This window comes from Ursus arctos, unplaced genomic scaffold, assembly GCF_023065955.2.
Source record: "Ursus arctos isolate Adak ecotype North America unplaced genomic scaffold, UrsArc2.0 scaffold_26, whole genome shotgun sequence".
Taxonomy (NCBI): domain Eukaryota; kingdom Metazoa; phylum Chordata; class Mammalia; order Carnivora; family Ursidae; genus Ursus; species Ursus arctos.
In genome coordinates this window covers 30,546,956-30,573,816 of record NW_026622941.1, presented here as the reverse complement: position 1 = coordinate 30,573,816, position 26,861 = coordinate 30,546,956, and the positions used below count along the sequence as shown (strand labels likewise).

At 35.0% G+C, this 26,861-nt stretch overlaps 1 protein-coding gene across 2 annotated transcripts in view; it reads left to right on the top strand.

Annotated features, from left to right (window-relative positions):
* Positions 1 to 26,861, top strand: part of CPNE8 (copine 8) — a 211,950-nt gene that overhangs the window by 120,075 nt on the left and 65,014 nt on the right. For both annotated transcript variants that reach the window (XM_026502116.4, XM_044385555.3), the window contains one exon: positions 24,995 to 25,070. In XM_026502116.4, the coding sequence (XP_026357901.1) occupies positions 24,995 to 25,070 (76 nt within the window). The remainder of the gene's footprint in view (positions 1 to 24,994; positions 25,071 to 26,861) is intronic.

Genomic DNA, 26,861 nt, shown 5'->3' with positions numbered 1-26,861 from the left:
ATTGCAGATTTTGTCTTATTTTTCCAAATGTTACTGAGATGCTTACATGAAATTTTAAGAATTTGTGTGATTTTTCAACTTGGAGAATAAAATAGAGGTCTTTCTCATTTCTAGTAATGTAGTAGAGATTTTTAATTAGGACTTGATGATTTTTCATTGTACACCTTACAGATGTCTTGTATTATACCTTCATAGTACTAATTCTCAAATGTCTGGGTCTCATAATCTCTTTGACGATTCCTATAACCTTTTTATCCATGTCATCCATGGGAACCCGAATCGGGTACCTGAGTACCCTTCCCCCCTGAAAAAAGACACATACCTCATGAACAAAAAACAAACAAAACTCTAGAATTACGTCTGGTGATTGCCAACACAAATAGATGTTCAGAGCTTCAACATCATGGCATGTCACAGATGTTAAATACTAAAAGAGAGAGGACTCACTACTTTTTCTCTTTCTCCTTTATTTTTCCACTGTTTCCACTGTTTTGAGGTGTTTTTAAATGATGTTAAACCACGGAACCCAGAAATGCTCCCATCTCACCTTGTCCTATAGGGCTGCCTCTGCAGGTCATTCCTAAAGGGGCAGAATATACAGATGTCAGGGGAGAATGACAAGTGGAAAAGCAAAGGACACTTAATTTTGCGTGGCTGATGCCCTACAATGAACCCAAATTTCTCTGAAAAATGGAGTTGAAGTGTGAGGTTGAAGCTCAGGATGTAAGCAAGGCCTTTCTCACTGCATTTTATATAAGCCAGCGGCTTAGCCCGGAGCGCTGATACCTGAGCGCTCCTGGTAATATAGGAACAAGTTCACCTGAGAAGTCTGGGTGGTCCTGAGGGGACATCCCTTCTGCTACACAGATGGGAAAATGGCTAATTGGAGAGCCACACACAAGCATGTAGGTGACGTTTGGCCTGCATTCATTTGCACACATGGTCTGTTTTGTGCCCTGGAGTTTGGCCCAACTAGTCTTTTCTCCTTTTCACGGAGTGATAAGGGAGGATGGAGAGAGAGGCAAAGATACTATCCCACCCTTCAACTCTCACTAAGTAATTGATTTCTGTCTTCATGTGCTATCCCAAGCATGACTGTGCTGAAGCTTCCTAACACCATTTGGAGTTACTCTTAAAGACAGGCCATGTTATACCACAGATCTTTAGATTTCTGTCAGATTATTTATTTAATTAATTATTTATATAGGTTTCCTTTATGAGAATTCTACATGCATTCTTGAGAAATCTAAGTAGAAAACATGTTTTCTCATAGAAGAAGGCATTCCCATTGTACTTATGCTCCATGAAACTTTATTCATTGAGAAAATGAGTTTTGCACCTCAGAATAAATAGAAATAATGCCAGTCTGAATAAAGTAGGACTTTATGCCTTATGCCATGTACCCTGTTTTAAATTTTAATTGAGAGTGAGCAAAAGTGGTCACCTTTCCCTAGTTATTTTGGGATATTGGGGAAATGGTTTTGATCTGAACACTATGAAATGAAGGGTGTAAATTCAGATATCATTTGCACCCATGACCTTTAATCCTAATTTGCAGACATTGTAGATATTTTATTGTCCTGCGTTGAAAAGTGAGATATTATGACTCTTCAGTCTCCCGTCTACTTCTGAGTCACAAAAATTTTGAATAGTTTTGGAGATCAGAATTATCTTGGAATTTAATTATTATTTTTTCTTTTTTGATATGGGAATTCTGAGCACTCCTATCCAGGATATGATTTATTCAGTGTTTTTAATGTATCATACCCTGTAAGCATTTTTCATGTTATTCCTTTTGTAACTTTCACAATAAGAAATAGGCACTATATTAATACCATTTTACAGACAGAGAAATCAAGGCAAAGAAGTAAGGTGCCTAAGGTCACACAACTAACAAATGGTGGAGCCAGAACTTGAACCCTGGCAGTATGCTTCCAACAATTCACTCATGACTAATATGCTATATTTCCATAACATTATAATTGTAAACTGTGCCAATTAAATAAAAGCCTTCAACCTGGGCAATGGTCTTACTCTGGTTCTTTGGTAGCTGATAAAGTGGTAATTAAGAAGAATGGAAGGACTACTTAAGAAACCTTTTAACAAGAGTATGTCACTACCTAACATTTTGTGTTACCCAGAGAAGTGGAGGAAGCATTCCTAGGTAGCAAGTCTTATGTAATGGGAAGTTGGGTAGAAAGAAATGAGCATTATGGATTTTGAAAGAAGCCTGATGGCCATTGAAAGGACCAGTGAATTGTAGAAAAGAGGTGTCTTGGATTATGACAATAAGAGCGAGAGTGAGGACAAGAGCAAGAGAGAGTAGAAATAGATCGGGGGAATTATGAAATGTAGTTAAAAGAAGTGAAGGATTTTGGTCATTAGATTGGGGATTTTTTTTTTTTCAATATACAATGATTTACTTTTGAGACATGAATTTAGATGGAAAGGAAATATTTAGATGTTGAGATTTTATAAACTCTTGTCATTAGACCGTCACCTATTTGGGGGGAAGATTGGTGATGGTGCATCCTATGTTGATTTATTTTTAAATTTCACTTCAATATACCATCATTAACAGCATGCTCAAAAGCGATCTGAGGAGTTTAATACTGTCTGACGGTAAAAGCGGGCGAAGGTGGGAGGGGAAGGATTGTTAGGGGGAATTTTAAATATTCCTCAGAAATGAATTATATGATTAGCAGAATAATTGAGGGAACGTAATGTGATTTTATAATTGGTTTAATAATTTTTTAATGTTGGGGTAAAATGCTCTTTCTTAAACCTGGAATATAGGTCCATATTTTAACTTAAGAAATTTCAGTGCATAATTCTATATAATCCGTGTGTGCTAATTAGCTTTTTTGTTGTTGTTGTTGTTAGCAAAATTATATTTGAGAATGACTTAAAAAGGCAAAATTAAAATCATGATTAAATAAGTTTTGATAAACCTTTTGCTAGATAATATAATTTATGAAATTTGAAAGGCACATTGGTCTCTAATAACAATGATGCGTAAATGCCATAAAATCCAGGTACTAGTTTTATAATGCAGTAATATTAGTTACTATGTGGATTGTTATACAAGTTGATATTCCAGTTTGTGGTTACATGTGTTTATAATAACATGGTTATTATACTTTTTTACAATGTATTTTTTTCATAATAATTTTTTATTATGTTATGTTAGTCACCATACAGTACATCCCAAGTTTTTGGTGTAAAGTTCCATGATTCATTAGTTGCGTATAACACCCAGTGCACCATGCAATACGTGCCCTCCTTAATACCCATCACCAGCCTATCCCATTCCCCCACCCCCTCCCCTCTGAAGCCCTCAGTTTGTTTCCCAGAATCCATAGTCTCTTGTGGTTCATTCCCCCTTCTGTTTACCCCGCCTTCCTTCTTCCCTTTCTTCTACCAATCTTCCCACTTCTTATGTTCCATAAATGAGTGAAACCATTTTTATCTGACATGATTTCCCAGTGTAGATGTTCTTTCCTTAAATCAGAGTGAACATGATTTGACACTCATTATATTTCATGAGAAAATGTAATGATTAGCAGGCGCTGTTTCCTATTCTTTGTCTTCCTGTCATCTTTAGTATGTGTCATAAATCTTGTACATATATCAATTATTAAATTCTCTGTCTAGATTGAGAACTTTTGTTTCCTCTATTTAGAAAAGATTACTTACTCAGTGGATTCCCCCCACCTTTTTTTGACGGCTATACCAGCATTGTCCAGTATAAATATAATGCAAATCACATATGTGATTGAAAATTTTCTCGTAGCAATATTAAAAAACTAAAAATAAACCAGTGAAATTGATGTAATAATATATTTTATTTAATTTGGTATATGCAAAGTGTTATTTTGATATGGAATCAATATAAAGTTATTTTTTAAGATTTTATTTATTTATTTGAGAGAGAGAGACAGAGATAGAGAGAGAGAGAGCAAGAACAGGGAGGAGAGGGAGAAGCAGACTCCCCTCTGAGCATGGAGGCCAATGTGCCGCTTGATCCGGGGGATCATGACCTGAGTCGAGGGCAGACACTTAACTGACTGAGCCACCCAGGTGGACCCCATTATAAAATTATTAATCAGACATTGTACATTTTTTATACTAAGTCTTTGAAACCTGGTATGCACTTTATGCTTATGGTGTACTGCATTCAGCCTGGCTGTATTTCAGGTGCCCTGTTGCAACATCCGGTTGGCAGCTATGGTACTGGATTGCACCATGGGGCCCATGTAGAGTTTAGTTAAATCTATGCAATATGTATCATAACTAACCTTATAGCAGTTATTTGTTTTACTTTTAACTCAGTTTTATTTGTATTTCGTAAAAGTTTAGAGGTGTCCCCTTACAGAGTGGGGAAAAACTGGTCAGATACCTGTATTATTTTATGGATAAATTTGACCATAGGGAACCAATAAAGAAATATGATCTTTCAGTTTAGGGAGAACATTTCAGGCAAAAATTTAAGTGAACAATGCTTGACAGCGCTACTTGCTTACAATCACATTTTGTTGTACTAGCTAGGGTACTTCACATAACTGAGGTGATAATTATATTCACAGATTAGGAACTTGAGGAAATGGTGTGATCTTGGGTCAGAACTCTAAGGGTATGAACTTGAAATTCTGTAACAAACATGCATCTAAGAAGCATACAAAAACGTGGTCATGCTGTTGAGTAAGTAACCAGTTGACATTTAAGTGGGCATCCTGAGCTAATTTGGAACAGAAGAAATGTAGCTATTTGTCCTTTTTTATTTAAACACACTGGCAGTGGTCTGAGAATGCAGAGACATTGCTTGACCTTGGCATGAATCATCAGTGTAAATGTACCAATTTTCAACAAGTTAAACCACTTTACTAAAATCATCTCCATAATTCCCATCATTTCTTCAAGGGATGTGAAGAAAGACTATTTAAACCTCATTTTAACAATTGAAAAGCTGAAGTGCTGAGAAACTGACTTGTCTGGGTTACAAAGCAATCAGTGGTGGTATCTTTGAAAAGCTTCAATTGCTTGAAGTAGCTTCAGCTGACTTTGTAGCTTAATTTAAAATGCAGGGAGCATTAACAGAGCAGCTCTGCATTAAAACCATGTGGCTCTAATGTGGGACTGATTGTAAATGGGCCACCGAGTAGATCTCTGTCTCCCGGAACATGATTTGATGAAAAGCCTGAACTAGTGAACTGCCAATCATAAAATTTGGCTCTTGAAGTCTGCTGAGAAAGGAGAGTAAAAGTTTCCTTATTAGCACTCTGCATTGTATCGAATGTAGTCATTTTAAATAGTGAGTGACACTTCTTACAAGAAAGTGCAAACTTCATTTATTTGTGAAATGCCACATAAATGCTATCATTTTCTTGTATGTTACCTTTGAAGATATTTGATAAACACACTTGATGTTTTATTTCTGCAATTATGCATCATCATGGTGTGAAAGAACAGTGATTCTTGGTCCAATGCTTCACTCAGGAACTTACTAGTACGTTGTCTGCGACTTTCTTACTCATTTAGGAGGAGCACGTGCAAAACCTTTTATACTTGTCTCATTTATTTTAAATTTCCTCACTTATTCTTTTTTTTTTAAGATTTTACTTATTTATTTGACAGAGATAGAGACAGCCAGTGAGAGAGGGAATACAGGCAGGGGGAGTGGGAGAGGAAGAAGCAGGCTCATAGCGGAGGAGCCTGATGTGGGGCTCGATCCCAGAATGCCGGGATCACGCCCTGAGCCGAAGGCAGACGCTTAACTGCTGTGCCACCCAGGCGCCCCTCCTCACTTATTCTAATTAATCTTTCCCTAACAATTATCCTCTGTTTGCTCTTAACCCTGAATGTTTTAAATGTGTTCAGTAGACAAGATTCAGCCTCTTTTCTTGCTCTACTCCCTACCACTTCTTTGAGACTTTTAAAACGTGTTGCTAAATGGAATTTCATAATCTACATGTTATTTATTGACACACTACTTCCCCCCCCACCTCCTACAAATTTAGGTAATTGTTTTTCTCATATGTAGTTTGTGGAGTTTTGTTTCTTTTCCCTTCTATCTACAATTCTTAACCCTCATTAAAGACTGATTTAATTATTTATATGCATTGACACCTCAAGTGGTAATGATATTTTTATTTTTGTATGTCTCTGTTCTTGTTCTCATAGAAACTTTATTAGTTAATTATGGAAGAAATTGTTACTGAGCATTTCTTATGTGCTAAACAGTTTGCCAGGCTAGTGAAAGTACACATCTCTGATCTTTATACAGCAATATTTTTATTATCTTTAATGCATTTTATATATCCTTCGACTTCTGTGTTAATTTTGGCCTGTTGGTTTTCTGTCCGGGCCCAATTTAAATGCTGTCAATTCTCTGAAAGTTTTCCTTATACATCTAAATTCACTTAATCCCTCTCTTTTGTGTGTTGTGTTTACCATTTAGGAATGTTTATTAGCATATCTAGCATATTAGGAGTTAAGCTGAAATTTTGTTTCTGCCTTATCTTTCATATTAAATTGTAAACTCTCTGAGGCCAAGGACTTTGTTTTGTCTTATTATTTCTTACAATATAAGGTATAGTATTATATTATTAATGTACTTTAATGTATTAGCTTCTTGCTGTGTTATTTCAGTGTTACAGAAGAGAGAATTTGAAATGACTCTGTTGTCTTTCTGATGAACACACAGTCCTCCATCCATGCTGGTTATTTATCTTCTCATTTCCACCCGACTTGAAATTATGAAATTGTCTTGAGTAATATTACTGATTGTATTTCTCTAGTGAAACTTCAGGCAGTGAGAAATTCATTCAGCTGTCATTTTCTCTCTCTCTCTCTCTTTTTTTTTTTTTTTACCATTTGCAGATATCGTTGATTTTATATTCTCATATCTATGATCTTCTTATCGTATAGGTTAATTTTTCTGCTTTATTCCAAGTTCCAATACTGATGATTTTCACTGACTAAACTCAGAATTATCAAATTCAAATCAACAAATACACTTCACAGTGTAAATTTTAATTTATGATCACCTTACTATTGATTTCATTTACCACCATTAGAATGTAAACAGTCAAATTTGGAATGTAGATTAATTTCTAGTTTTATATAAGGTAATATTAGAGTCTTTAGGGCTCTTAGTGTTAACTCTTTATTTTACAAAGAAGAGACTGAGCCTATTTAATATGCCTAATTTGAATTAATAATCAATTTCTTCATTAACTCTGCCTTTCCTCTCATAGTTTTATTTTATCATGAGATTACCAGAAGTGATATTCAAAATGTTTATCAACCATCAAAATAGATGAGAGTTGTACAATTGAAATAGGGTTCTGGAAATACTTTTCTTTGCCAGGGTCAGCCTTTTCATTGTTGGATTACAGGGTAGCCTGGAGAGCCTTGGGGAAGGTCCTTGGAAACTGGGATAGTAGGAAGGCACACAAGAGACTGAACAATGGAGAGTAGACAATAGGTTTAGAGTAGACTCACTCAGAACAGTGGGTGAGTAGACAAATGTTTTTGTGTTTTTACAATGACTTTGACTTTACTGGGTTTCCACCTCTTGAATATCATCTCCAAGCATTACCATAATCCCAGGTTTGACTCTACTGCATTTACACCCCTGGAGTATTATCTCCAGGCGTTACCGTAACCCCACTTGTGCAGACTTGAAAGATCATAATTATATTGACCCCTCCCTTACTCTCAGCTACTATATCCAGTCAGTTGCCACCTCCAGCATCTCTAAGGAATAAATAATGAAAGCATGCCATTATTGTCACTGGTATGAATTCATGACTTTCCCAAAGTTAATTCTATATTTACAGTTTCCACAAGGTTAAAAGATGGAATAAATATGGATATTTATGAAAAGGGTATAAATGTTTGTTACTAGGCTAAAAGTGGTATTATGTATGTTGGCTGGACCTACAGAAACAATTGAGACACAGGAGGAATTTTAACAAACAGACTTTGCTTAAGTTCCTCCCTGTTTATCATACCAAATTCATATTATAATATAATAATCTATAGTGACAGTTCCCTTCCTGGAGCAGGTCCTCTATCTAAATTCTCTTAGGCAATTAGGTGGAAGGTCAAAGGTTCTTCCTGAACTTTCTGTTTCTTAATAATCAGCCTAAAATAATCCACATGCTAAAGAGATGCATTTTGGGTTGGCAAAAGTTGCTCCCCTGTAGCATAGAAGAAGAACTCAAATTACCTGAAAATGTTACTTTTTAATTTGGTCTGTCGACATGATTTAGTATTAAAATCTATAACTCTCAGAACCCAATATTCTGCAGTAACTCAGGTAGAGACCTGCTAGGAAAGAAGGTTGTTTTTTCAAGGCCAACTAAGTTTTAACTTAGAATGAGAAAAGGAGAATGATAAATTGGAAAATAACCAATTGACCTTTTTATATGATTTGAAATAATGTATGTATAAGATTTAAATTTGCTGAAGATTTAATCAGAACTCATACCATTGACCAAAACATTTCCACATAAATGGAAAGAATAAAACACAAAGAAAAGAAAATAGGAGACTGTGAAATAATCTCTGAATTTGGAAGTCTTTCTAAATGTAGTAAGAGAACAAAAAGGGTCCTTTTTAAAAATAAGCTTTTTAAGTCAATACTAACGTAACATAGAGAAGTGCACAAATCACAAATACACAGCTCAGTGAATTTTCACAAATGAAATATACCAGGTATATTCAGCACCCACATCAAGTAACAGCTTTACCAGCACTGCAGAAGCCTTCCTCTTCCCTCTTCCATTCATTTTTGCCCCTCCTGCCAAGTAACCACTTTCCAGACTTTTATTAACATGGCTTAGTGCTGCTTCTTTTTCAGTTTTATATCAATGGAATTGGATAGTAGGTACTCTTTTTTGTCTGCCTTTCCTTAACATTAAGTTTGTGAAATTTGTTCATGTTACATGTGATTTGTTCATTCTACTGAGGGACATTTTTTTTTGAGTTATTATTATGATTAGTGCTTCATGAACGTATCTGTGTATAACTTTTGGTTATACATGATGACATTCAATCCAGTTGATTATATACCTAGGAAAGCATCATACGGTGCTGTGTGAATGAGGTGGCAAAGTTAAACTGGCTCACAGATCACCCATTTATTCCAAATTTCCAATTGATTATTATAGAAACCACATCTTAATTTTTTTCTCATTCATTTAGTTAATATATAGTACACTCTTGCCTTATTAGCTTTAGAGACAAAAACATCTAAATCATATGCAAATTCAATCTATTTTCCGTATGTAGGATTCTAGATTCTATATTAACATTGAGCAGTAACAAAAAGGATACTTAATTGTACTTTACTCTCCAAAAAAATTAAGATACCATTGCTTTATGGCTGATAGTTTTGATTCAAGTTCCTGTTAACATCTTCCTGGGTCCTTAGTTTTTGTCCCTAAAATGAAAACATTTCTATTTCTATTATATTCAAAACATTCAAGAATAATTTCTTATAAAGATGGCTTTAGCCAAAGAACAGTCTCCTAATGAAAGGAAGCAGAGTTTTAAATACCATTTTGAGAGGTGGATGCTTGTGTAGACAAGATATTCAGTCATTCAATTCTGAAGCAACACATTATTTGTTTTTGTTACTTTTATTATCATCTCATGCCACCCTTCAGACTATTGCACAGTTTGTAATTTTAGTCTGAAAAAAAAATACAGCTTATTTATGTTATAACATGCATGAGATATTTGTTGAGTTTTCCAAGAGAAAAACACAAAGGCTTACCTCTTTCCCCGTTCGTGGTAATTGTTTTTAGCCACTAGATACTGGGTAAAATGTTGTCTTGATTAACATACTTGTGACTTCAGGTGGTTTTATCAATTGTATCCCAAAAGATTTTTGATTCATGTTCAACAGGATTTCCCCTTTTCTTATGTTGAAGAATATTTTGCACATCTCTATAATGATTTTAAGTGTCATCTCCATTCTGTGAAATAGAAAACCTTGACCTTTTCCTGTAATCAAGAATAAAATATATTTTTTTCACTTATTGCCAGAAACATTGTGGACCATTTGCAGCAGTGGGTGTGTCCATGAGAAGCACTTTTGGGGCCTTTTTCTTACTATAATACCTCTCCAGATACAGCTGCAGTAGGCTTGGAACATGGTCTAAACGTGAATTTTTTGAAAAAAACTCCCCAGGTCATGGTAATGCAGATTTGGGTTGAGAACAATTGTCAGAAACTTACTCTAGAACAGGAAAATAAAAAACCTTAGTTGATGAAACCATTATTTTTTTGGTTTTTTGAGATTAGGAAGTGAAGATCAATATAATTAAATTGAACAAATGTTTTTTGAGCGTCTTTGAAGTTCAGTCTCTATACTAGTTATTGCTGGGTAATTAAAAGATGATTGACACACAGCTCATGGATTGAAGAAGGAAATGGTCTTGCAGAGTGTACAGTACAATCCCAGGAGCAACAGAGTATGCAGAGCATGTTTCTTGAGAAGGGTGTAATATGTTGTTAAATTTCAGAGAAAGGTAAGTTCTTACTTGAGTGGAAGTACCCAGATGTGCTCATGACAAACTATGATGGGTGATTCCCCTGAGAGTGGGAATTTTAAAAGAAGGGATTTTGTGAACCCAATAAGTGAAGTGTTTTGTTTCAGGCTTGTGGTTGTGAGAAGGTTATAATGTATTAGAGGGAATTAATAGGAAATACAGATACCTGAAGGCAGATCAAGACCATCTGACGGAAGGCCTCTGAGAGTCGAGATTATGTAGTGAATTCCATTGGACCTTTGGAGTCATTAAAAGATTTTGTTCCTGAATCATGAACCAAGGACATTTTAGCATGATTAGTGCTATGGGAAAATATCTGTAGGATGAACTGGAATCAGGGAGAGACAGAAGTGCAAAAATCAGCTTGAGGTTAAGGAAGCTATTGGAATAGTAATGAAACTGTGTTAAGTTGGTAGCAAGGGCAATAAAAAAAATAATAAAACCCTTGCCATGAAAAACAACTAAGTTACATTTTGAATATGCATGCTTTGCAGTTTACAGAGTGCTTTTTCACACACTTTCTCATTTGATCCTTATAAGAATTATATAGCATAAGCATTAATTACTTACTATCATCCTGATTTTGCTGATAAATGAATTGAGGTTAAGTTTCTTCTCCAGATTCTCTTCATGGTTTGTGCATTATTTTAGATAATGCTGCAGTAAACATCCAGGTGCATGTATCCTTTGAATTAATATTTTTGTATTCTTTGGGTAAATATCTCCTAGTGCAATTGCTGGATCATAGGGGAGTTCTATTCTTGACTTTTTGAGTAAAGTCCATACTGTTTTCCCAAGTGGCTGCACCAGTTGGCATGCCCACCAACATGCGAGAGGGTTCCCCTTTCTTTACATCCTTATCAACACCTGTTGTTTTTTGTGTTGTTGATTTTAGCCATTCTGACAGGTGCGAGGTAATATCTCATTGTAGTTTTGATTTGTATTTCCTTGATGATGAGTGATGTTGAGCATCTTTTCATGTGTCTGTTGGCCATCTTTATGTCTTCTTTGGAAAAACCTCTATTCATGTCTTCTGCCCATTTTTTTAACTGGATTATTCATTTTTGGGGTGTTGAGTTTTATAAAGTTCCTTATATATTTTGGATACTAACCCGTTATCAGATACGCCATTTGCAAATATCTTCTCCCATTCCATAGTTACCTTTTAGTTTTGTTGATTGTTTCCTTTGCTGTGTAGAAGCTCTTTATTTTGATGAAGCTTTTGTTTATTTTTGATGAGAGGCTCCCAAATATAAACCTAGTGGATGTTCTCAATCAGACAATACTACAACTCATGATGACCTCATGCCAGAGGAACAGAAACATTGCAGATCACATCAACCCAAGTCTGTTGTGTTTTCGTCTACAAAACCCAGCTGTATCTTCCTAACGGACACAGATGTTTTCAAGACCTGGCTAGATTTTACCCTGGTTCTCTTTATCTCCCCCAAGATTGCTTTTGTCATTCACTGTATTTCCTTTTCTTTTTTTCACACCCAATTCCCCTTTTTGAAGTTACATATCACAATGGAGAATGTGTATCAGGCTATTAGAAATAGGAGGTGAGTGAACTGTAGAGACGCTGGAGTATAAATCAAAGGCCTAAATTGGAGAATCTTCTAATTAAAAGATCTCTTTGACACAATAGAAGTATATGTGATTACTCACTGAGAGTTTTGGGGGAAAATTCTACAGAGCCGGCTATAAAAGTCTTCCAGTTAAATGAAACTTCTAATTGTGAGTGATGAAGACGTTCTGATAATAAAGATGCTGATCATTTATGCAAGAGTATTGATAGGCAATCATCACCCATTATTTTCTCTCTGATTCTAAACACCAAGACAGTTTGAGATTTTGTGTAACCTATGTGTTTTGTATAGCTGTATCGTGTTTGTAAATCACCTGCTAGTATTCCAAATACACATAAAACTAAGCTTAGTGACAACTACGTCCTGGAAAAAATAGTTTATTAAAATTTAGCAAGTGAGAAGTTCACTACAGACATGAATTTGCCAAATACCTTTACTTTGTAACAATTTTAATATTTCATTGAAATTGGCTTGTCATAAAGAGAGAGCGAAAATGAATAAGAAAGAGACAATGTGGTGTGTACAATCTTTTTGTTATATAAATTGCACTTACAGAAGAGCTTGGTAATTCGATTTCAAGATCATTCATTGTAAGATTTTTAAATTTAATTTGATATCCCAAGCAATTTTACATATTTCCTCTCAATTCTAAAAAAAAAAAAAAATCCCAGTAGGAAATATTATTATTGTTCTTTTCCCAGTTATGAAAATTAAGGTTCAAAATGTGGAAATGACCTGTCCATTTTACATGTCTATTAAGTAGTCATTGGTTTTCAAACCAAACTACTGCTTATTCCTCCAGTTATCTTTCGAGCACGGCTTTTATCTACCATCATCCTTTATAGTAAGAATGGAACATGGTACTCAGAATTCCAGATCTTTTCTTTGAAACATAAGTTCTTACCTTTAGCATTTGATGATGACTATTGTGGACATAACCTGAGAGAATTTAAAACAAGACAAAAATATATTGTAGCCATTTATTCATGTTGCTTTCAAATCATGTTTAGAAAGGAAAATTTTATAGTTGCTGATCTGGAGAAAAATTAAGGCAAATAGAATATTGTCACTCCCAATAACAACTTAGGTTTGGTAAATGTTCATATATATTTGAGTGCTTGGTGTTGTTTATATATTTTTTAAAAATTTTTGACCAAATGACTGACTGCTGTGGGTGAGAGCTGAGTTCCCTACATGGTGTTTTATGTCCAAAAATTTGATTTGCTGCTCCCCATCAAGCATTTCTACTCTAATTTTTATATTTAAGCTCTAATGTTCAGTTATGATATTCTTAGTTCCAGCCTGCTTGGGTATGTATTTTGGTACTCATAACTTCTTTTTTTTTTTTTTTAAGATTTTATTTATTTGATAGAGAGAGACAGCCAGTGAGAGAGGGAACACAGGCAGGGGGAGTGGGAGAGGAAGAAGCAGGTTCCTCGTGGAGAAGCCTGGTTTGGGGCTCGATCCCAGAACTCTGGGATCACGCCCTGAGCCAAAGGCAGACGCTTAACGACTGAGCCACCCAGGCACCCCTGGTACTCATAACTTCTAACTTGCATCTGTGCCTACAAGTTGAAAAGGGGAAACTAAGCCTTAAAAATAGTTTTATTTGAAATATACAAGTATATTTGTATATTTGAATTATCTAAGTCATTGCCTCAATTATCCACTTTATTAGATATAGAATACACAACTTTCTTTTGTGTGTACATTTCATAGTACTTGGAATAATTTTTGCATTTTAGTTTAAACCAGATAATGTAGTTTACATTATGAGTTAAGTTACTGAAAATCAGCAGCATTTTCTCCAGTGGCATTGCACTGATTTGACACCCTCAAAGAATATCTGAGGATAAACTGTTCTTTTTCATTTTTCTCATCTGTTCTATGTGAATATTTAAACAGATTAAATGTAATTATTTGGCAGTGAGGTTCAGTTAAAGGAAATACTCAATAACTATTTTATGACTAGTAAATAAGGTCCTTAAAAAGAACCAGATAAATTTTTGGTATCACAATTTCTCTTATGATAAGTATTTATTATATAAAGTATCTAAGGGTGTCAAAATATGCAGTTTTGGATTTTCAGGTTGATTATATACATATAGTTGTAATACAAATGGTGTGTATTCATTTCAATTGTGTTTACTATGCTAAGGGGTGTTGCAGAATTATTGACAACATTTTCCAGAAACCAAATTTTCCGAATATCCAGATTGACATATACATGAAAACATATGAAAATACATGAATATTCATAGATTATGCTACTTCAATTGTTTGGTTTACTAGTAGTATTCTACAATTATAACTCTAGAATAGAGATAAAATCTTATTAACATTTTTTGCTTCAGTTTGTAATTTTGTACATAGATAAACAAACATACAAACAAGAAATTTCTGAAATGCCATTTTCCCTATCATTTATGTCTTAAGTGAATTCACAGTGGGAATGTTTATTTAGATTTATAGAAAAATAACCTTACATTTAAATCTTCACACATTCACATTGTCCATCTAATGACATTATTATTTAAGTGGTTCTTTAGTGTTATTTTTCCTAAAAGTATAGAATAAGATATTTAATATGTGGAAAAAGTCATTTATACATGTACTTTAGATTACATGCTAATACATTTGTATATTTTAGAGAATAGTTTAAACGAATAAGTCAATGGAATGTATGTATTATAAACTTATATTTTAACCTCTAAAATTAATTTTAACATTTATGGAGATTAGGGCTGCATTTTTGGCCATTTTCTAAGATACTATTTTTCTTCCAAGAACCCAAAACAAATTTCTGGTGTTCTGTTCAGAACAGTTCAAATTAATCAGCTCAGCCTGTTTTGGGAAGTGAATAGGAAAATACATTTTATGGTTTTGTGGGGTGAAAAAAATTTTACTAGAAGGCCTACTGGTTTACCCAAAGTCAGTAGATCCCAAAAGTAAAAATTGTAAGGCAGACGTTATTTTTAACGTGTTGCATAGATTATTTCTTTCATTTCCACTAGAAAATTCACAGATATTTATACTATATTTTAAGGGCAAAGTTTCTTCTATGCTTATTATTAAAAAGTAAGAGCTTCTATACATAAGTATTATCCTGTCTAAGCAACCCAAACCGGAATTCACTGAGTACCTTTAATTCCTTGATTAATGTCTTAGATTTGTATCTTTTAGGAACCCAGTGATTCTGAAATTTTGCTTCATAGTCTCCTGGAGTCTAGTTTGATTAAAAAATATATTAATTTATTCAAGCTTCTAACACACAAAAAAATACTTTCATGAGGTGGGTTATTCTATTTCCATATTTTAATGGAAGATACTCACATTTTTTTTATTAGAAGATATTTTATTTGAAGAAGATTGAATCTGTTGATTCTATTGAAAGAAAATCTATTGAAAATTTTATTTGAAGATATTCAGATTTTTTTTAATATTTAATTTATTTATTTGACAGAGAGAGAGTGAGCATACAAGCAGGGGGAGCATCAGGCAGGGGGAGAGGGAGAACCAAGATCCCTACTGAGCAAAGATCCTGATGCGGGGCTCGATTCCAGGACCCTGGAATCATGACCTGACCTGAAGGCGGATGCTTAAACGACTAAGCCACCCAGGCATCCCTATATTCACGTCATTAAAGCCATTATCATAAAATGAACATGCCTCAAGAACATAAAGAATTAGTAAAGCCTCTCAAAATACTTAAAAAATTTTCTTCTCCATAGATAGTGTAAGAAAATAATTTTCATTTCGAGAAGTGAAAAGGGTAATAATGTAGGAATTCAAAGAAAATCTTTTAAATCTTGAATGGCAATAAGTAGTTATTACGTTTCTATTAATATAGAAATAAGCACACAATCTCCAGTGGTGAAATTCTTTCAAATCTGAAAGTTCTGAGCTACCAAATGAGATCTAAGTCAGGGATTACAGTAAACTATGTCAACTCTAAATGTGCAATTTCACCAAAGTGGGGTGATTATTTTTTAAAATTTGTAACGTACATTTTTTACTAACAGTGCCTGGTCTACCTACACAGCACAAAATAAAGTAAATTTTTTAATTACTTGGTTTTATTTGAGATAAATATTCTAGGCAATTTGGTGGGATCTGGAATTACTGCTTTTTGGACATGAATGATCCTAATTGTCTGTACATGTTGTTCAAAAACTACAACTGCAGTAATTTACATAACTTTATACTGGATGCACACTTTTTTTTCTTTGTGAGTCTACTAAATGTAAAACTTTGAAACTGACCAAAGAAAGCTCTCCATTTTAACCATATGCTTGAAAGAATTTCAATAGCAAATATATTTTAATCTCCTCCTATTTGGGACTCACCTTTAGCAGTTGATCCTTGTTGCCCTTATGGAGTCCCTCAGTGTGTCAGGAAGATCATGGACAATATGGGAGCTGGTGGCCAGGGAGAGTATGGAAATTGGTAGCTGGCTTTACAAGCAAGTTTGGCAAGAGAGCTAGAACATTTATGATGTCTGTTGGCAACTCTGGCATGACTGTGGGAAGTGGTGCCCCAGACACACAGAGTGGACAGAATATGCCAGAGGCAAAGAAGGGATTGTTTGCCAATGAAAGACCCTAACCTTGGGTAGCAGTGCACTGTAGTGTGAAACTTGCCAACTTTTGCTACTTTGGGCTGGGAGTCGTGTGTTGTATAAGTGTGTGTGTATATGAGAGAGAGAGAGACAGACAGACAGCAGTGTGTGTGTGTATGAGAGAGACAGAGTGTGGTGTGTGCATGTGTGAGAGACAAATAGGCAGTGGTGTGTGTGTGTGTGTGTATGAGAGAGAGAGTGTGGTGTGTGTGTGTGAGAGAGAGAGAGAGAGAAATAGACAGTGATTTGTGTGTGTGTGAGACAGAGAGAGACAGGCAGACAGGCAGTGGTGTGTGTATGTAACTCCTGTCAGAATTTTTTCCTTGTGCTTTTTATTAAAAAATGAACTTGGTAGAAAAGTGATAGAGTCCCTATGTTCCAGTCTTCATCGTTGTGAAAAAGCAAGACAAGATGATACTGTTATCTCTTAATAACATACAGTGGTAGTCAAGGCTTACAGAGACTAAACAAAACTAGCAATAGAATATGAAATCTAGATAGATGAGTAGATGGATTTATTTACGAACTCAGGCAAGTTTGAGTGAAAAGTAAAATATAAACATAAGTAGTAATCTATATTCAGTGGCTAGCCCAGAAAATATACCGGTATATAAATGAACAACTTATAAAAGTATCTGATGCATTACTAAAATAAAATTTCTTAGAACTATGAATTGGAGTTCTCTTCTTATAACTGAAGTATATATATTTTAAAATTCTTGAATGAAGGTGTCTATTATTAATATGTTGGAAAGGAAGTAATTATTTGAATTGCATTTATATGGCTATAGACCAAGACAGCAAAAGAAGAAAAAGGTGCAAGAATAGAGATTTAATATCTCATTTTTTAAAACTTAGATCTTTTGAAAGAAATTTAAAAATTAAATAAAAAATATAAAACTGATCTTTTGGCCATTATTTATGCTAATCCTGCTTCTGGTATTTTGTTGTTGTTGTTTTGCTTATTATAATGCTAATTATTATTATTCTCATTACTCTGAACAATAACATTCATTGGCTGATAGTTTAAATTTCAGGAATAGGTTAGTGCATCACACAGATCTACCTTTCTAGAGATTAGCATTCAAGTTAAAAACTAGAATTCACTCACTTTGAAAATACAGAGGAAAAAGTATGTGACATGGATGACATAAATATTTAAAAGTTCATGAAATTGGAGGATATCTTAACTTCAGACGTTATCTCAGTTAACTTTTTTTTAAAGATTTTATTTATTGGAGAGAGAGAAAGAGTGAGAGGACACAAGCAGGATGAGTGGCAGAGGGAGAGGGAGAAGCAGGCTCTTCGCTGAGCAGGGAGCCCAATGCAGGGCTTGATCCCAGAACCCTGGGATCATGACCTGAGCCCAAAGACAGATGCTTAACCGACGGAGCCACCCAGGTGCCCCTCTCAATTAACTTTTTAATTAATGTAATCCTAGAAAAATATCCAAAGATCCTGGCTAGCTAAAGAAACTTCATCCTACCTTTCAACGAATTAAATTGCATTTGTGAAACTATTGCTAGGTAGAACTGATTTTATATTAAGAATTTTTGTCATGTGCAATTTGCTTCCTCTTTAAGCAAATTTTAATTTGAGAAAGTTTTGCTTGATGATATTTTGGTGCATTAAGTTTATTAGAGGAAATGGAAAAGAATTAAAGGTAATTATGAAAAAAAAGGGTAGACTTTATGTGTGGTTAAAATTGACATTATATCTAATACATACACATGGAATTTAAATAATGTAACATTTATAAATATACTTTAAAAATATGTCTATACCCTGTGTTTAAAAAAATTGGCGTGCCAATCGCTTCTCGGCCTTTTGGCTAAGATCAAGTGTAAAAAAATTGGCGTGCCTATATAGGCATACGGTTTGGGCTTAAATGTGATAAATCATCATATATAATGTTTTCTTTATTATGGTATATATCATTTTCTATATCAGTGTAAACAACATAAAAAATATTGTCTTTGTCTTGGGGCACCTGGGTGGCTCAGTTGTCTAAGCGTCTGCCTTTGGCCAGGTCATGACCTGAGATCTAGCCCTGTGTTGGGCTCCCTGCTCAGCAGGGGGTCTCCTCTCCCTCTGCCCCTTCCCTCTCCACCACCACTCGTGCTTGCTCTCTCTCTCTCTCAAATAAATAAATAAAATCTTTTAAAAAATATATTTTCTTTGTCTTAGAAAGTGTGGTTTGTCCCAAGTCTTTGTATAGATGTAATAAATAAGTAGAAATAAAGTTAATAAATGAAATATTAATATTAAATAATAGACAAAATACAAACCTATTAAAATGTACAGTTATGTAGATATATATTACTATATAATATTTTATATATATTTATAACAAAATGACAAGAGGATCTATTTTATACATACGTGTTATTTATATCTTTTAAAATTTCTATATTAGAAATGGATCAAGGAGGAGGTGTGGATAAGACTGGTAAAATTAGCCTATTTTTCCTGCTGAATTGTTAATATTGGAGAGTGATTATATCTGTTTTCCTCTTGAAGGCCCAGAAATATTATTGTAATCTATGGAGGGAGCAAAAATAATGCAAATCTCCTGAAATTATTTAAAATTTCAAAAAAGCTAGAGATAAGTGATCACTTCTACATTGAATACATTCATATAAATCCTATATATAATAATTTCTACTAGTAAAAACATAGACCAGAATTTTCCAAAAAAAAAAAAAAGTACTTTTGTTAGGATGTGTTTATAATTTGTGTTTACTAGCACAGTTAATTAAGAATCATAATAGTTCTGCCAATTTACATACAGACAAGCTCATAATCTAGGAATACTTAAAGGTCATATTTCTAGATTTTTTAAGGTAAACTAGATTCTCCCTCAGGATTTGTGGAAGTTACATGGGAAAAGAAAGACTTGATTCTGTGGAAATTTTAAATTAGAAATACTTCTTTTAAGAATCAGTGGAGGCTGGGGGCACCTGGGTGGCTCAGTAGGTTGTCTGCCTTTGGCTTAGGTCATGTCCCAGGGTCCTGGGATTGAGCCCCATATTGGGCTCCCTGCTCAGCGGAGAGTCTGTTTCTCCCTCTCCCTCGGCCCCTCCCCCTGCTCCTATTCACTCTTTCTCTTTCTCTCTCAAATAAATAAATAATCAGTGGAGGCTGGTATTCTCTTGTTTTAAAAAAAAAAACAAAACAAAACATTCTTAGATGCTGAAAAGTCTTGTCAAGGTCAAAGGCTTTGACTAGAATAAAAACAGAAAATTAGCAAAATTAGGGATAGCTGACATACTGTTGTCTGGTCTCAGAAAGGTTACTTTTTGTGCTGATCATTGAAAATCAGAGATCCTATGGCATATTTTACTTGTCATGGAGTCAGTGGTTTGGTTTTAGTCACCTCTAGAAAAACACTGCTGCTCTTCTCCTACAAATACGGGTTTAAACACTAAGAATGTTTATAACCTATGAGTTGAATTAGGGTCGCCGTAACTGCACTTCAGTTAAAAATGTCTCTCATTTCTGTGACTGCTTAATCTCTAGCTATTTTCAAAAATATTGCTATGCTTGCAAGGACTGGCCCATATTAGACAAGATAGAGGAGCATGGGAAGTCAGTATGTTGCAGTACAAATGGAGGAGACAGTGATATCTGGGACTGTTGTTTCCATGGGAAAGATCACGGCAACGTTTGAGCCAAAATATTTTCGACATCCTAGAGAAATTGTCATTAATGTACAATTTGTTTACAAATCCTTGTTTGAGAGGTCCTTCAGCACACACCTGAAACATGGCACACTGATGTGCTCCGAAGGAATCGCACTAGAACAGTACAAGCCACAGGTGTGTGTAACTAAAGTATCACACAACACAGCATATATCAATTCATGAGCCTGCTACATCCTCGCAAGTTATTTTGATTAAAGCTTTTTAAAAATTACATATATATATAAATAATCATATTCTTAATAATTGGAAAAAATGTAATTTAGTAGTGCCTTTTTCAGGGAACTAAACACTTTTCACAGAATCAAATGAATTCTCTGAGTTTATTTTCAAAACAGTAAGTAGGCATTGCCTCCAATTTTTAGGTGAAGACATAAGGACCCCGAAGTTGGCTGACTTACTCCAGATCACATGGTGATGGAGAAAGGGATGAGAGGAGTTGAGTACATACACGTCATTTGTATACATTATGTGCAAAACTAGCTGAGTGACAGTCAAGAAAGTAAGAATCATCTGTTATCCTCGAGGCAGGGTGGCCTTCAGGAAGATCATCAGAAATGCCAGCAAAAGGCAACATTGCCTGCCTCTCTTTTCTGTGCCTTTGGTGTGATTGTGTGGGTGGGTGACCTTCTGTGGGAAAAGGACAGTTGCTTGCATTACTCTCAGAGTTGTTTTAAGGAGGTGGAGAGGGTAACGGTGGTTAATGTGCCCTTCTTTTAGGCTGAATATAATCAGAGGTGAATTTGTTACTATTACTGGCAAGACAAGATCACAGAATGACTGTGATATTAACTTGAATCTATTTCCAACTTTCAGCAGTGCCCATTGTGTACCAGACAATGAGGTAGATGCCAAAAACATGGAGATGAGTTTATCACCTTTCTTACCTTCAAGTATGATGAAGGCTGAGAGGGGAACTAAGTAAACAACGGGTATAATACAATACAGGATTTGTGATGGTAGAGAGATATTGGCTTCTTTAAGAGCGAAGAGGGACCGGCATGAAGCAAGAAAGGCTTCTTGGAGGACATAATGGCTAGGCTATAAAAGATAGGTGATGCTGGGAAAGAAGGGACCAAAAATGGGGACGGGGGATAGACACATTTGTTAAGTAAGGACCGTCCTACAGGTTTCAAAGATAAATGTGAATATACATAATATACATTTTTCCGCTATTAATAGAGCATAGAAATAATTGTAATATACAGATTTTATTCAAAAATGTAATCACTTCCCTCAAACAAGGCTTTTAGAGCCGGACTACTAGCTTTATAGTAGTAATCAATTTGCTTTAAATATCTCTTTAATTTATTTCCTCAGTAGCCTATATCCATTATGAAAAGTATGGAGAACAAATTAGATGTGTAAACAGACACAAATCAGATAAATAGCCCTGGAGTAGACTTTATTTTATAAATGCCGTCAGAGAGACATTACATAGAATAATTATTTTAGGTGCAATTAAATTAACAGGAAATAGCAAAGCAGTATTATTGAATCACAAGGAAATTGTTGGTTGTGATTTATTATGAAAGTCTTTCCATCATATCTCTCGGTATAGTGGTAATTATTTCAATATTACAGTATTGAAAATCAGGAACAGATAAAAATATTAAGGCAAATTAAGTTTTTCTTCTTTTAATCTCAGTAAAATCTAGGAATAGTTGACGATGGGGGAAAAAGATAATTATAAGTCCATGAAAATTACACTTAATACTTTATTTATTTATCTATGGTTTACTAAACAGTTTCTGAAGTAGGACAGGTTACAAAGGAAACTAAAAATTTCCATGTATTCCAGGAGATCTATGACAAAATTGACCTGGGAATCAATCCACTTACCCACCCAGATTCTTCAGATTTATTCTGTAGACAAAGCACCTTGTATCTAGGGTTGACAAGTTTACCACCACCTCCTCTTAACTGCCTTATGTTGATGACCTTTTGACAAATCCTCACTTCGTGATCATCTGTTTCTCTGGCTCTGAATAGATACAATGATGTGTTTTCTTTAACTCACAGAAATGTTGTCTTAGAGGCTGAAATGCAATTTGTGACTCAATACATTGTCTTCTCTACAACACAGGATAGCATTGCATTTATATGACATGCAAATTCAGTGTTTTATTCAAAATAATAATTGTAGACAAGACTCAGAAGGGGAGGAGCAAGTATTTTATTCATTCTTTCATTTATTTATATCCTGTCTCATTCTGGAAAGGATCCAAGGTAATTTATAGAAATGCATGTAATAAGACATGGCGAACTATAAACTGGGTGAGGAAATTGAAGGAGAGGGGAAATAAGGGTAAGAAATCTGAAAAGTCTGCAGAGGACAGTGTGTCATGAAGACATATCCTGCAAAAAATGGGTCATAGATTTGGCCATAAGCCCTCTCTGACAACTAACTCAGAGGTGGAAAAAAATCTCCATTTCATTATAAACAGGGTCCTTTCAGAATAGGAAACACCAATGGGAAGCACGAAGCTCAGATTCATAACAATGAGACCAAACAGAATTGTACCTCATTATTCATCACTCAATTCTTTAGAGAGTAACAAATTTACCAGAATAAAACAGAACCAAACATCAGAGAATTGCTTCTTCGAGAGTTCCATGATGAGTTCAACAGAGGCACATCAATGTGCCATATGACCAACCTGACCATTGTCATTGGATCCAGATTTGCCACTCTGCTGGACTTATGTTATCTAGATGGCTATTACATGTTCTTGTGACTTGACGGTGTAATTTATTTACTTGAGACCAGTACTTTTGCTTCTCTTTACGAAGTTTTTGGTTAGTGTTGAGTGATGAGAATTTAACGTTAATAGTAATAGCTGAACGTTGAATTGAAACAGTTAACCAAATGAGGATTAGCACAGTTAGAAAACTTTCATAGGGGCTTAGGTGATCCAAGGTTTTGTTTAAGCCCTCTATATTAACTTCCCACCCCTAGTGTGGTGAGCTCTGTTATATAAGGCTTGCCCACACTTACCATTACCAAAGCATCGTGCTTGAAGTGCGCTAATAGGATGTTTTATTTCCATGACTGTTACTTAAGATACTTGAAACACACACAACAGTGGAGGAGGATAGATTCTAAACATAATCTCCTTAACTCAGTTTTTAAGATTGCAGTGAAAGATGCCATGATTATGAGCTTGGGCTTCTGAAGGTCAAATACAATTATTTCACTTATTAGAAATGTGTAGTGCTAAAGTACTATTTTGTAATTTCCCCCATGTAACTAAAATGAGTGAGTCCTAGGGGATTGGGTTCATTAATACAAATATATTTACCACTGTTTTCAGTCCCCTTTCCTTTCACATTTTCACGTGTGTAGATCTGCTTCTGGAAGTTAAATCTGGAAGAGGTAAAGGTAATACTGGTGTAAAGAGGGCTGTCCCAGTTAGAATACTATGATGTATGTACAAGATCTTTGAGATAACGGAGAATAAGGCTGGAAATCTAAATGAGCTGTGTTTTAAATAATGTAATAAAAACATTTCTTACTGCAAAATCTCTACTGAAATTAATGGGAGCTTGTTTTTTCTTCCAAATTCCATCTTTAGAAATCAATATTTTGGCTGGCTATATAGCAACTTGTTTGTTGCTTGTGTCTGGTCATCAGGTCTTCACAACTAAGCATTAAACCTACCTGGGGGTTGGGGAAATACATATATTTAATGATAATGAACACCTTGCATTTGCAAAGGGAATGGGCCAACCTTAAATTCTGTGATGTAAATAGCAGTGACATCCCTTATGGTGTGTTTACTACTTTAGTTCCTACAATCTTTTTATCTTCTTTCTCTGTAAGCTTCCTTAGGTAAGCTTCAGTAATCACACTGACAAGGATTTTATAGTGAGAACTAATGCATGCTTACTCAATCCTTCTCCCTCCACATCTAAACTGAGAAGGCACCTGTGGAAGGTCTGCTTTCTGAGAAGGCAATGATGATTGCTTTAAGGTGAAGAAACTCAGAATAACCATGTTGGTATTAACAATGTACTTTTAAGCTCTTATTATTAAAAATAAAGCTTGGGGACTCTTACCCATGTTAACATGGGATACTCGTAAAAAATAATGTCCTATTACATCTTGGTCATAAGAAAGTTTGAAGAATTTTATACTTTGTAATTATTGATACAAGTAATAAGTTTTTGAGTGTCTTAAACTTTCATCCTGATAAATTGTTAATCATTTTGGTAGCATAGACGATGAAATGTTTTTGAGATATGAGTTATTAAAACTAAAATATCTGTTTGAAATATCAATATTGATGGGATAAATTAAATATTATTTGAATATTAACAAAATATAACTTTTGAGTGTACATAATTTGGGGTTAACAAACAATGAAGTTATGTATGAGTCTCTTAAAATATAAATTACTAAGTTATGCTCATAGTAATTTAAGCATTTTTTCGTGATTAAACTATACATTGGTACAAAACTTTAAAGTATAATTGACAAATGTTATGAAAGCTAATACTATATATTTTTCCTCTTAAATTTAGTCATGATTTCATTGGAGAATTTACCACAAGCTATAGGGAACTTTCCAGAGGACAATCACAATTCAACGTATATGAGGTAAGAGAAATTTTATTTTATTATTTTCCTCTGGAATAAGTAAATCTATGCTTTAAAAGTATAGATTTTGCAAAGGGTAATTGGCAAAGGTTAACCAACTACCAATATATGTAAGAATCTTTAAACTTATTGAACAGACTTGTTTCTGAGACTGAATGATATTCTCTTCAAGGCCCATGATCTTTTAACGCTATTTTGAAAAATTTAAAAATTCTTGCCTATGAAACTTTTTATTATTTTTTAAACATTTTTTCCATAAACCTCACCCTTATGTTTTGCCTTCCTACCAACCTCCTCCCCAACACCGTTTTAATAAAAAGAGAAAAATATGCATTTTCATTATGTCAAATTGGTGTTATAAAGTGAATTATGGTCTGCTTAGTATGTTTGAGCACCTTCACTGTTGTTTAGTCGAAGACTGAAGGGAATGACAAAGTATAATTCAGTCATTAAAGAAATCCAAGTTATTAAAGCAAGCACAGTAGCTCTTTCTGCCTTAAGCCTACCTTGCCAGTTAACTATCACATATGTATTGAGCACATGGTGTGTTCTGGCACTGTTAATACTTGAGCTATGTCATCTGTACATTCTCTTTAATTTTTTTATTTAACGAACATCAATAGCAAAAGATAATATCTCAGTATCAGTCAATAATGGTAATAATGACCAGGTTGACACTAACATTGACCTCTTTTAAGTTAGGAGTGGAAAAATTTCCTTCTTCTAGCGTCTTCTTCCTAAGCTAAAGCAGTAGCATTCCATTCATTCATTTAGAAATAAAATATTTATTACATGGCTTTTACATTCCACATTCTCCGTTAAGGCCTTAGGGATACAGAGATGATTAAATATTTCAGTGTCTACAGGTACCTGGGTGGCTCAGTTGGTTAAGTGTCTGACTTTTGATGTCAGCTCAGATCATGATCTCAGGGTTGTGAGATCGAGCCCTGCATTGCACTCTGCATTAGGCGTGGAACCTACTTAAGATTCTCTCCTTCTCTCAAAAAAAAAAAATAAATAAATAAATTCCATGTCTAATGGGAGACAAACACATGAAATATGTTTGGTATGTCTTGACAAGAGCTACGTATAGTATTTTACTTAGTAGAGTATGAGATTTTTACAGATCAGACTTCCTCGGCAAGGACAAAGATGGAGTAATGGATCAGTTTTTCTATCTGGGTCTTCCAAGGAAGGAATATTAAGGCTCTACACAGACAATGAAAGTAATATAAGACAGGTTGTCCTTGCATAGATGCCTGCTTTCTCGGCCTACCCTTGGGCTTCTAGATCTCCAGCACTATACCTGAGTTTTTAAAAACCCCCCTCCAGCTTTGCAGACTGGTTTTGGCAGATAAAGACATGCTCCTGTCAGTTCCTGAGCTGATGGGATTAGCTGCAGAGCTGCAGTCCTGCTGGATTGGAGCTGCTTTTAAGGCTGGTGGGTCTGTAGTAGCATCCATGGTTGGGGTGCTTGTTACCAGCGCTGGAGCGGGCATGGATTCTGTCTGGCCCCTGGGTGGGTGAGACTGGCTCCAGCACTTTATTCAGGAGGGCAGCACTGAGCCACAGTTCCTTTTCAGGGGGCACATTTGGGTCCTCAGTCAGATGGCCTCTTACTAAGTGTAAGGATGTGTGTAGCTCCTGCCAGGTCTCTTGGAGGACTTCCCTCTGATCACTGGGTGGGTCCCTAAGTAGGCAGGGCAGGCTCTGGATCATACCTAAGAGGGTCAGCCCCTGAGTCCCATGGCTGTTTCAGGTACCATAGTTAAGACTTTGGTCTGTACTGGC